Source organism: Ochotona curzoniae, unplaced genomic scaffold, assembly GCF_017591425.1.
Source record: "Ochotona curzoniae isolate NIBS_2020 unplaced genomic scaffold, NIBS_Ocur_1.0 contig_2321, whole genome shotgun sequence".
Classification (NCBI taxonomy): domain Eukaryota; kingdom Metazoa; phylum Chordata; class Mammalia; order Lagomorpha; family Ochotonidae; genus Ochotona; species Ochotona curzoniae.
In genome coordinates, this window is record NW_024465421.1 from 8,802,467 (window position 1) to 8,812,680 (window position 10,214).

The following is a 10,214-nucleotide window of genomic DNA, read 5'->3' on the forward strand; positions in this document are numbered from 1 at the left end:
GTGGGTGGGCTACGGGCTCCGCGACGACCCCGGAGGGACGCCATCTTTAGGGAACCACGACCCAGCGCCGGATTGTAAATAAAACCTCTGGAATGGGGAGGGGAAGAGACGGCGGCCGAGAGGAAACAAAAAGCTGACGCGAAGGCCGGAGACGGCGACCGTTAGCCGGGCGCGCGCGCGGAGCTTGGCCCCGCCCCGCCCGTGCCCCCGGCGCGCGCGCCCCTCCGCTCCCGCTCCTCGGCGAGGGCGACCTCGTGCGCGTGCGCGCGGAATAACGGCCGCTGGCGGGCCGTGGGGGGGGCTGGAGTCGTTGAGGGGGGGAGAAGAGCGAGGCCGCCCCGTCTCCCGCGCGCCCACCACCTGCGCCAGCGTCAGCCAATCAGCGGCCGCCTCCGGGGTCTCGCGCTCGGGGCGCCTCGGGCTGCTGGGCGGCTCCCTGGGCCCTCCTCCCGCCACGGGCCCTCCCCCGCCCGCCGGCCCCGCGCGCGCTCGCGCTCGCGCCCGCTCCAGCCTCCTGTGTGTCCCCGCGCCCCCCGCCCGCCCGCCCCGCGCGCAGTGTGCTCCGCTCCCCCCACCCTCCTCCTCCTCCTCCCCCCGCCCGCCCCGCGCGCCTCCTCCTCGGCCCCCTCCCCCCCGCGGCCGCCGCCGCCGCCGCCGCCGCCTCCTCCTCCTCCTCCCGCCCCAGGGCGAGCGCGAGCCACCTCCCTCCCTCCCTCCGCCATGGATCCCAGCAACTGGAGCAGCTTCATCTTCCAGGTAACAACCCCCTCCCCCCGCCCCCACCCCCTGCCCTCCCGTCCCACCCCCCCTCCGCGCGCCCGGTGCGCGCGCAGCTGTCCCCCTCCCTCCCTCGCGCCCTCCCCCGCCCTCCCCGAGGCGCCGGCTGGGCGCGCGCGCGGCGGGGGCCGAGGCTGCTCCCTCGCTCCCCCCACCCCGCCCCGCCAGGCTCCAACCGCCGCCGCCGCCGCCGCCGCCACCGCCGCCCGGGCCCCCGCCCCCGGCCCCGGCCCCCGGCCCCGCGGGGCCTCCCGCCCCCACCCAGGGGGCGTCGCCGCCGCCGCCGCCGCCGTCGCCGCGCTCCGCGGCCCGCAAGGCGCCCTCCCTCCGCTCCCTCCCTCCCTCCCGCCGGCCGGGGTGCGCGGGCGGCGGGGCGGCCCGCGGGCCATGCGTTCGGCGCGGCCCAGCCCGGCCGGCCGGGGGCGGCGCCCCGAGCCCGGGCCCCGCGCGGCCCGCGCCCCCGGCCCCCGCTGAGCCCCAGGGGCCCCCCACCGTGGCCGAGGCCATGTTCCCCGTGTTCCCTTGCACGCTGCTGGCCCCCCCCTTCCCCGTGCTGGGCCTGGACTCCCGGGGGGTGGGCGGCCTCATGAACTCCTTCCCGCCACCTCAGGGTCACGCCCAGAACCCCCTGCAGGTCGGGGCTGAGCTCCAGTCCCGCTTCTTTGCCTCCCAGGGCTGCGCCCAGAGTCCATTCCAGGTGAGTAGGGGCCGGCCGCGGCGGGCTGGCCGGGCCGGGAGGGCGCCGACCCGCGGCCGCGGCCCACCACGCCGCCTTGTCTCCGCAGGCCGCGCCGGCGCCCCCCCCCACGCCCCAGGCCCCGGCGGCCGAGCCCCTCCAGGTGGACTTGCTCCCGGTTCTCGCCGCCGCCCAAGAGTCGGCCGCCGCCGCCGCGGCCGCCGCTGCCGCCGCCGCCGCCGTGGTGACGGCGCCCCCGGCCCCGGCCGCCGCGTCCACTGTGGACACTGCGGCCCTGAAGCAGCCCCCGGCGCCCCCGCCGCCGCCCCCGGCCGTGTCGGCGCCCGCCGCCGAGGCCGCGCCCCCCGCCGCCGCCGCCACCATCGCCGCCGCGGCCACCGCCGTCGTCGCCCCGACCTCGACGGTCGCCGTGGCCCCGGTCGCGTCCGCCTTGGAGAAGAAGACAAAGAGCAAGGGGCCCTACATTTGCGCTCTGTGCGCCAAGGAGTTCAAGAACGGCTACAACCTCCGCAGGCACGAGGCCATCCACACGGGGGCCAAGGCCGGCCGCGTCTCCTCTGGGGCCATGAAGATGCCCACCATGGTGCCCCTGAGCCTCCTGAGCGTGCCCCAGCTGAGCGGAGCCGGCGGGGGAGGGGGAGAAGCGGGGGCCGGCGGCGGCGCGGCCGCGGTGGCCGGCGGCGGCGTGGTGACCACCACGGCCTCGGGCAAGCGCATCCGCAAGAACCACGCGTGCGAGATGTGCGGCAAGGCCTTCCGCGACGTCTACCACCTGAACCGACACAAGCTGTCGCACTCGGACGAGAAGCCCTACCAGTGCCCGGTGTGCCAGCAGCGCTTCAAGCGCAAGGACCGCATGAGCTACCACGTGCGCTCACATGACGGCGCTGTGCACAAGCCCTACAACTGCTCCCACTGTGGCAAGAGCTTCTCCCGGTGTGCAGGGGGCTCGGCCGCCGCGGGGCCGGGGGCGGGCGGCAGGCAGGGAGGGAGGCGGGGGCGGCCGGCCTGGCCCCCCGCAGGCTGGCACGGCTGGGGCCGGGGTGGGGGGGCGCAGAGCCCCTCCCCGGGAGGAGGGAGGTGAGCGCTCCCGCTTGGCAGGGAGCAGGGGGTGGTACTTGGCGAAGGAGGTGGGCCTATGGGTGGAGGGAAAGCCTCGTGCGGGAGGAGGAGGAGGAGGATGCCGAGGTCGAGGGGAGGGGTTTCCCGCTCCCGCTGGCTGCGGAAGCCCCGGGAGGCGAGGAAGGGGCGCGCTGGCCGGGAGGCGAGGAAGGGGCGCGCTGGCCGGGAGGCTCACCGCCCGAGCCCTAACCCCGCTCCCCGACGTGTCCCCAGGCCGGATCACCTCAACAGTCACGTCAGACAAGTGCACTCCACAGAACGGCCCTTCAAATGTGAGGTAGGAAGCCCGCCGCCTCCTGTCCTGGTTTTCATTGGTTTTGATCCTCATGGTAGCTGTCTCAGTTCAGCCTCTCAGACCCCCTTTTTCTCTTCTCTTCTTTTTGCCTTTTCACTCCATTGTCTCATTCCTCCTCCAAGGCTTCATCATCTCACTCCCATTCCCTACAGCTCCCACAGCCCCAAGGCGCTGACGCCTTTAGTCTTGCTCCCTGCTCCCCACTCCCTGAAGCTTTAACGCTCCTGTGACACCCCCCACGCCCCTCCCCCCTCCCCAGAAATGTGAGGCAGCTTTTGCTACGAAGGACCGACTGCGGGCGCACACAGTACGACACGAGGAAAAGGTGCCATGTCACGTGTGTGGCAAGATGCTGAGCTCGGCTTATATTTCGGACCATATGAAGGTGCACAGCCAGGGCCCTCACCATGTCTGTGAGCTCTGCAACAAAGGTACACACATCAAGGGGCCAGGAGGGCCAGGGTGGGCACAAAGCCAGCGGGTGCTGGAACCAAGAGCTCGTGGCATCTATAGCCCATTAGGAAGCGAGCAAAGCAATATGGGGCCAACTAAACGTCACCAAGTTCTGAGAAGCTGAGGTGGCAATGGGGAGACCATCTACTAGAGAGGTCAGCTCATGGGCGGGCAGGGGCAGTGGGATAAGGCCCCCGGGAGAAGCAATCAAGGGAGTAAGGCAGGCTTCCTGCTGCAGAGCCACAACTTCTTGTCTCCAGCACCTAGGCTAGTGGAGGCCCTCTGCAGGGGCTCTAAGCCTGCACCTGCCCTTTTTTTTTTTTTTTTTAACTTGTTCACTGAGGATCTGGGTTAGGGCTTGGGGGGGGCACTAAGGGGGGGAGGGACACAGCCGTCTCTTCTGAGGAGCAACCCTCCAAGTAGCTAGGAGCCAGTGACTGCTCATCCTGGGAGAGGGAGCACTGTAGGTGGCCAGGCTGAAAAGTGGGTACCACCCAAGCCCGGCCTCCCCACCCCCCAGCACCTGCAGGTAGACAACCCCACACTATCAAGGATGTGGTGGGAGGAGGACAGGGCCATCTGAGGAGGGCGTCCCCAGCCTGGGAGAACAGCCCCGTCTCTGGGGTCTCCACCTGGCTGACCCCCATCCCCCATCCCAATCCACCCCACCCCCCATAGGCTTCACCACGGCAGCATACCTGCGCATCCACGCGGTGAAGGACCATGGGCTCCAGGCCCCGCGGGCTGACCGCATCCTGTGCAAGCTGTGCAGCGTGCACTGCAAGACCCCTGCCCAGCTGGCCGGCCACATGCAGACCCATCTGGGGGGGGCCGCCCCCCCTGTCCTGGGAGACGCCCCCCAGCCACAGCCCACCTGCTGAGGGGGACCCCCGCACCCACCAGGCAAGGCGTGGGGCATGGCTGGGGGGGGTGAAGCGGGAGGGTGGGACAAGGGGGCTCCAAGGGCCCACTAGGGGAGCTCAGGAAGGCCAGGGACACCCCCATCTGTCCTTCAGGTTAGGGAGATTGCGGGGACCAAGCAAGGCCCCTCAGAACTGCTCTGTGCGGGTGAGGATGCAGGCCAGAGGCTCTGGGGACCAGACAGGAAGTTAGCAACGGCTGTGTCCTGGGGAAGCAGTCTGGGGGACGGCGAGGTGATGGGCATTCAGCCCGCACTGTGCTCTTGTGTTCCCCACGGTGCAGGTACCGGCGAGGTTTGTCCAATGGCAGCAGCAGCAGCGGCGGCAGCGGCGGCAGCAGCAGCAGTGGCAGCCCCTCCCACAGCTGTGGGTTCCCTCCCGGGGGCTGAGGGGGTGCCCGTGAGCTCCCAGCCACTTCCCTCCCAGCCCTGGTGAGCCCTAGGTTGGTGGGCGGGAGGGGAGAGTGGAGGAATGTGCTTTGGCACAGTCTCCTCTCAGCCCTCTGCCCACCAACTCCTCACTGCGTCCCCACCCACCCGGGAGCCTCCTGCAGGAAGGAGGAAGGCGCGTTTTCTTAGGGGATTGGCTAGGTTTTCACCATTTGTCTCCTGCTCCTCTCCCCCTTGCCCCAGAGATGACCCTACACTCACCTGTGCCCTTGGTTTGAAGCCCCCCTGGACCACGGGCAGGGATGGCAGAGGACAGGAGCAGCCACTGCCCTTCCCCCTCTCCTCTCTGTCACTCCTGCCCGGCCCTCCCAGGGGCTGCGAGTCTCTCCTGTCACAGCCCTCACTCCTCCTTCCGGTCCTCTCCCTCACTACTGTCTGCTGCCCCTCCCTGGGGAGTTGGTGCTTTCTTTTTGTTTTTGTTTCGTTTTGTTTTTCTTTCTTCCTTTTCTTTTTTTCTTCAGGGGGAGGGAGGAGAGGAAGGAGGGAATCAAAAATTCTGTCCTGAGAAGGGAAAGGTGAGATTTGAGAAGGGACAGACAGGAAAGGTAGAGGTGGTACTTGCTGAGTGTTGAGGGGAGGTTAGGGGAGCAGGAGGAGGAGCTGCCAGGGCCAGAAGTAGAACAGGAGGGGGCATCGAGGGGGCCAGGGTAAATGAGAGGGTCCAGGACTAGAGGTGCTTCCTGGGTGGGGGGAATGCAGCCACAGGGTCTCCCCCCTTCCCTCTCCACCCCAGCTCCAGCCCTGGTCTGGTCTCTTATCCCTCTCCCCCACGACAGAGCTATGGCCCTGGCCGTGTCATCGTGTTCCTGTGTCCCCTGCATGTCCCCCACCCTCCACCCCCTCCTTTTGCGCGGACCCCATTATAATAAATTTTAAATAAAAACCTGTCTCTGTTTTTGGGTTGAGTGAATTTCTCCCAGCCCCAAGAGGCTTTATCCCCCAAAGGCCTGGTCTTGTCCACCTTTTCTCAGCTCCGAGTGGCCCAGGGTTCACACTCCCAACTCCCCCGGCTGTAGCAAGGGTCAAGACTCCAGGGGTGTTGGAGAACAAGTTCCAGGTCGCCCTGCTTTTTGGGGAATCCCCAATCTGGACTGGCCCAAATGGATGGTGGACGGCTGCACTGTGTGCCCCGCTGTACCCCTTGCCTTTGCTCTGGCCCTGTCGGAGTAACTGCACACCCTCCAGGTGCTGGTGACTAGTGTAGCTGCAGAAAGCCTCAGGCCCTAGGGCTAGGAGCAGTCCCCGTCCATTCTAAGGTGCACTTGGCCCCTAGTTGTGCGCAAGGTTCAGTCTCCCCAAACAGAAGGCCCAGCCCCTTGGTGCTGCTCCAGGCCACCCTTGCAACCCCAGCCTAGCCCCTGTCCCAGCTTTCCAGTACCTGTTTGCTGCTTCCTGGGGGTGGAGGGGTGGGGATCGGGAGACTGCTCATTCTGCAGGTTCTCTTTCCAAACCCCACACTGCTGCTGTGCAGCCAGCCCATTTTGCCCCCTCCTCCTGCTGTGGAACTGCCCCCAACCAGTCCAGCCAGTCTGATAGGTCCCCATCGATCTCTTCTGAGACCCTTCTCCGTTTACCCTCACTGGGTTTCGGCCAGGACCCCTGGTGACCGTTGGCGGGAGGGGCCGAGGACTTGGGAAGTGGGTGCCCCGCCAGGAGGCGCGCGTGGGAAGGGGTAGGGAGGGGGCGCGAGTGGTCCCGGGGCCGGTTGCCTGGAAACGCGGGGCCTGGCACGCGAGACTCCCTTGGGCTGGCCGGGAGGGGCCGGAGGCGTGCGAGGGGCGGGGGCGGCGCGCAGCACTGGAGCGTAGGGGAGGGGACCGGAGGCGAGGGGACGAGCAAACGGGAGGAGAGAGAAGGGGAGACCCGTCGCCTCCCTCTTTCGCTCGCTGACTTGCTCCCTCCCGGGCTGCGGCTGCTGCAAAGGCAGCAGCGGCGGCGGCGGCGCGGCGGAGCTGTCCGGAGGCCGGCGTCGAGGTGAGCCGGGGACAGACTGAGGCTGCGGGTAGGAGTGGACCGACAGACGGCCGACGCCTGGCGGGCGGGTTGCACCGGAATGCGGGCGCCTGGCGGGGAGGAAGGTGCCGGCCCACTGAGGACGAGGGAATCCCTAGGAGAGGGGCCAAGAAGGGGCTCTCAGAGGAACTACCTCGGCACCCCAGGGCGGGGCGGGGGCGTCGGAACCTGAACCACGCAGCAAAAAAAAAACCCAAAAAAACCTGCACTCCCAGAGGCGGAGAACGAGGATGCAGAGGGCGTGGAGTGCATGTCGGGTCCTCTGCCGTCTGCTTGGTGGAGTTGGCTGGGTGCCTGGACAGCTGTCTGATTTGGGGGTACCAATGCCTCTACTGGCCTGTCGGGATCGTGCGGGAGGACCCCCCGGGAGAGTCCTGTTTGTAAAGGGTTGCTTCTCCCGCCCCCCACCCCACCCCGGGGGGGTGGGCTCGCAAAGCCTCGGAGAAAGACATTCCTTCCTTAGGGGTGTCCCACCCCAAGGAAAGGAAGCCCCAACTTTTCTCCCTCTTGCTAGAGGTAGCAAGGGGCTGGCTGGGAGACAGGAGCCTGGCCCTCCTGGGGCTGCAGCATTCAGCGCGCCCATTGCCTCCTCACACGAAGCCTGTCTCCTCTTTCAGGATTTGCTTCATTTTCTACTGGCCATCCTTCGCCAGCCCGCAGGGACCCCTCTCCTCTTGCCCCTCTGTCAAGATGGCAGCCAGCACCTCCGAGGTCTCTGAGATAAACGAGGTGGAAAGGAGTCCTGAGACCCAGCAAGAAGGGCCAGGCCCCTCTGAAGCCCCCCCAACAGGGGTTCCACCCCAGCCAGAGGCCCCCCCACAGGCAGGCCCAGACCCCAACGTGGCCCCTGTGGACTCAGGAGAGCCAAAGGCTGGGTCAGCTCCTGAAACCTCCGAGACCCCCGCCCAGGCCACAGACCTCAGTGTTAGCCCAGGAGGAGACTCCAAGACCAACTCCAGTCCCCAAGAAGCATGCCAAGAAGCAGCCTCCACAGCAGAGGAGAGCAAGGAGGCCCCAGCTGCAGATCAGGGCTCCGAGCTGCAGCCGGCGGCCCCACCTGAGCCAGCCGCAGAGCCTGCTCCCCAGCCGGAGGAGCCCCAGCCCAGCCTCAAGCCGGCTGTCCAGCCAGAATCCCTGAGCCAGGACCACACCCCTGAGAGCCTGACCGAGAATGAGGGGGGGAAGCAAGAAAATGGGGTAGTGGTCCCACTCGAGGCTGGTAATGGGAAAGAGGGTCAAGCCCCCCAGCTTCACTCCCCACCCTCAAACAAGTCACCCCCAGCCAACGGGGCTCCCCCTCGGGTGTTGCAGCAGCTGGTTGAGGAGGATCGAAAAGGAAGAGCTCATGGTGGGCACCCGGGATCTCCCCGAGGTAGCCTGAGCCGCCACCCCAGCTCTCAGCTGGCGGGGGTAGAGGGGGGCGAAGGTACCCAGAAACCTCGAGACTACATCATCCTTGCCATCCTGTCGTGTTTCTGCCCCATGTGGCCTGTCAACATCGTGGCCTTTGCTTATGCTGTCATGGTGAGCCCCCCATTGGACCCTGGCCCTGGGCAGGGGCGGGAGGGGGGAGGCCCATCACCTGTCTTGGCTCTCAGCTTCCTGTTGGCCACCGCTGGCACGGAACCGAGTAACCATGCTCTCCCTTCCCCTCTCTGCAGGGATCCCTCTTCCCCAGGGACAGGGCTCTTGCTTGCCTCCTTCAGGACCTGGCTGTGCCCTTCCCCTATGGGTGGGAGAGATATGCAGTCGTTTGCACCTGCTGACCTCTTGCCCTGCTGCTCCAACCTCCCCCCGCCCCGGTCTCCACAGTGCCCATGGGACTGGATGACTGTCTGTATCTCTTTCTTTCTCTCTCTCTTCTTACCTGCTGGGCTGCCTTCTCCCAACCTGAACCGACCTATGCACTACTCCCTAACCCCAGTCTCGTAACAGCCTGCAGCAGGGGGACGTGGATGGGGCTCAGCGCCTGGGTCGTGTGGCCAAGCTCTTAAGCATCGTGGCACTGGTCGGGGGTGTCCTAATCATCATCGCCTCCTGCGTCATCAACTTGGGTGGTGAGTAGAGCTGCGGGACAAGCCGGGGCAGGCTGGGGGGTTGCGTGGAAGGCGGCCTTACTAACCCCTGCCCTGCTCTCTCCTGTCTGTCCCCTCGACTTTGTTGCCTTGTCTCTGTCTTCCCCACCCTTCCTCTCCCACAGTGTATAAGTGAGGGGCTCTGCCCCCACACTCCGAGACTTTTCTTCTTCCTGTTGGGAGCTGCCATGGGTCCATCCCTCCCCTGGTGGGGGGAGCCCAGTCGAATTCCCCGGCCCCCACCCCTAGGACCAAGGGAGCCCCAGCGGCCTTGTTTACAGCTCCTCTCCCGTTCCTGCATCCTACCAGGCTCCTCTGCCAACCGTAGGCCTCCCACTGCCTGCATTTCTGCCTGTATCCCCTCTGGCCTCTGGGCCTGCCCCTCCCTGCACTTCCGGAAACCTCTGTGAACATCTTCCCACTCTGTGCTCCCTCCTGAGCTCCCCGCCTCATCCCACCCAGTCTTTCCCACCTAGTGGTGTTGTCCTTGTCTTAAGTCCTCTCCTCCTTGCCTTTCTGCCACCCACAGTCTCTTCCAGCCTCCTCATCTCCCCTCAGCACCCTTTTCTCCACCTGTTCATTCTGTACTTAGATCAGGCTGGGGGAGGGGAGAGGAGGGGAGTGGTCTGGGACAGTGGGTGTCTGGCCCGGCACGCTGACTGTTCTCCACCTGGCCCTCCCACAGCTTGGTCAGCCAGGCTTCCCGTGCTAGGGTGGCCTGCCAAGCACTGTCTCTGAACACCTTGGAGGGAGGAGGGGCGGTCCGAGTTGACCCACCCACCTGGGCTTTCAAACCTCAAGTTTTTTTCTTGAAGGTATTGGGGTTCAGGCTTGGTACAGAAAGAACTCAAACATTAGGACCAAAGCTCCCCGGGGTGGGCAGGGAGCGAGGGAAGGGCGGGGAGCGCTGCCGTTCCTTCCTAGGAGGGAGGTGTGGTGCACGCAGCAACCCGTTGAGGACCCAGCTACCTTGTGGGTCGGGATTGGCGGGGATTCTGTTTTCTAAAAAAAATTAAAAAGAAAAAAAAAAGAAAGAAAAGAATCTGAAGGAGGATAAAACTAGGTAAACGGGTTCTCCCTTTTTGTATGCTGGATGCTGCATGAGTCTGAAACACCAATAAACGGAGACTGCATGAGAGCCGCCTTTAGTCTCATCCCTGCGTCGGTCCCGCCCGGCCAGCGGTGCTGCCGCCTTACAGGCAGAGCCCAAGTGGGTGGGGTGTACGCATGCGCCGTCCCGGTGGCCATCTTTACTGTGGGCCAAAACCTGTTGGCTGCCCCACCCACTCACTCCCCCCAGCGTCGGTCTGCGCATGTGCAAGCCTTCCCTTGCTTTCCGTCTCCCCAGTGGCTTTCACTAGAGCAGAGCCTCCCGCGCCATTTCTGCGCGCCTGCGCACTGTGACCCTGCGCA

At 66.2% G+C, this 10,214-nt stretch overlaps 2 protein-coding genes across 6 annotated transcripts; both read left to right on the top strand.

Annotated features, from left to right (window-relative positions):
* Positions 1-667: 667 nt before the first annotated feature.
* On the top strand, positions 668-5,600 carry MAZ (MYC associated zinc finger protein). Of its 5 annotated transcripts, XM_040973035.1 has the most exons (7): positions 668-756; positions 1,388-1,474; positions 1,563-2,410; positions 2,810-2,873; positions 3,151-3,322; positions 4,023-4,247; positions 4,548-4,624. In XM_040973035.1, exons 1-6 carry the CDS (start codon positions 721-723, stop codon positions 4,223-4,225), a joined length of 1,410 nt encoding a protein of 469 aa, XP_040828969.1. In that variant the 5' UTR covers positions 668-720; the 3' UTR covers positions 4,226-4,247; positions 4,548-4,624. The 5 variants fall into 5 exon arrangements, with proteins under 5 accessions (XP_040828969.1, XP_040828970.1, XP_040828968.1 ...); XM_040973036.1 differs by lacking the exon at positions 4,023-4,247 and having other exon boundaries at positions 4,548-5,600; XM_040973033.1 differs by lacking the exon at positions 668-756 and having other exon boundaries at positions 1,244-1,474.
* Positions 5,601-6,609: 1,009 nt separating this feature from the next.
* PRRT2 (proline rich transmembrane protein 2) lies at positions 6,610-9,937 on the top strand. The gene is made up of 3 exons (XM_040973864.1): positions 6,610-6,687; positions 7,344-8,250; positions 8,651-9,937. Exons 2-3 carry the CDS (start codon positions 7,417-7,419, stop codon positions 8,789-8,791), a joined length of 975 nt encoding a protein of 324 aa, XP_040829798.1. The 5' UTR covers positions 6,610-6,687; positions 7,344-7,416; the 3' UTR covers positions 8,792-9,937.
* The last annotated feature ends 277 nt before the right edge of the window (positions 9,938-10,214 follow it).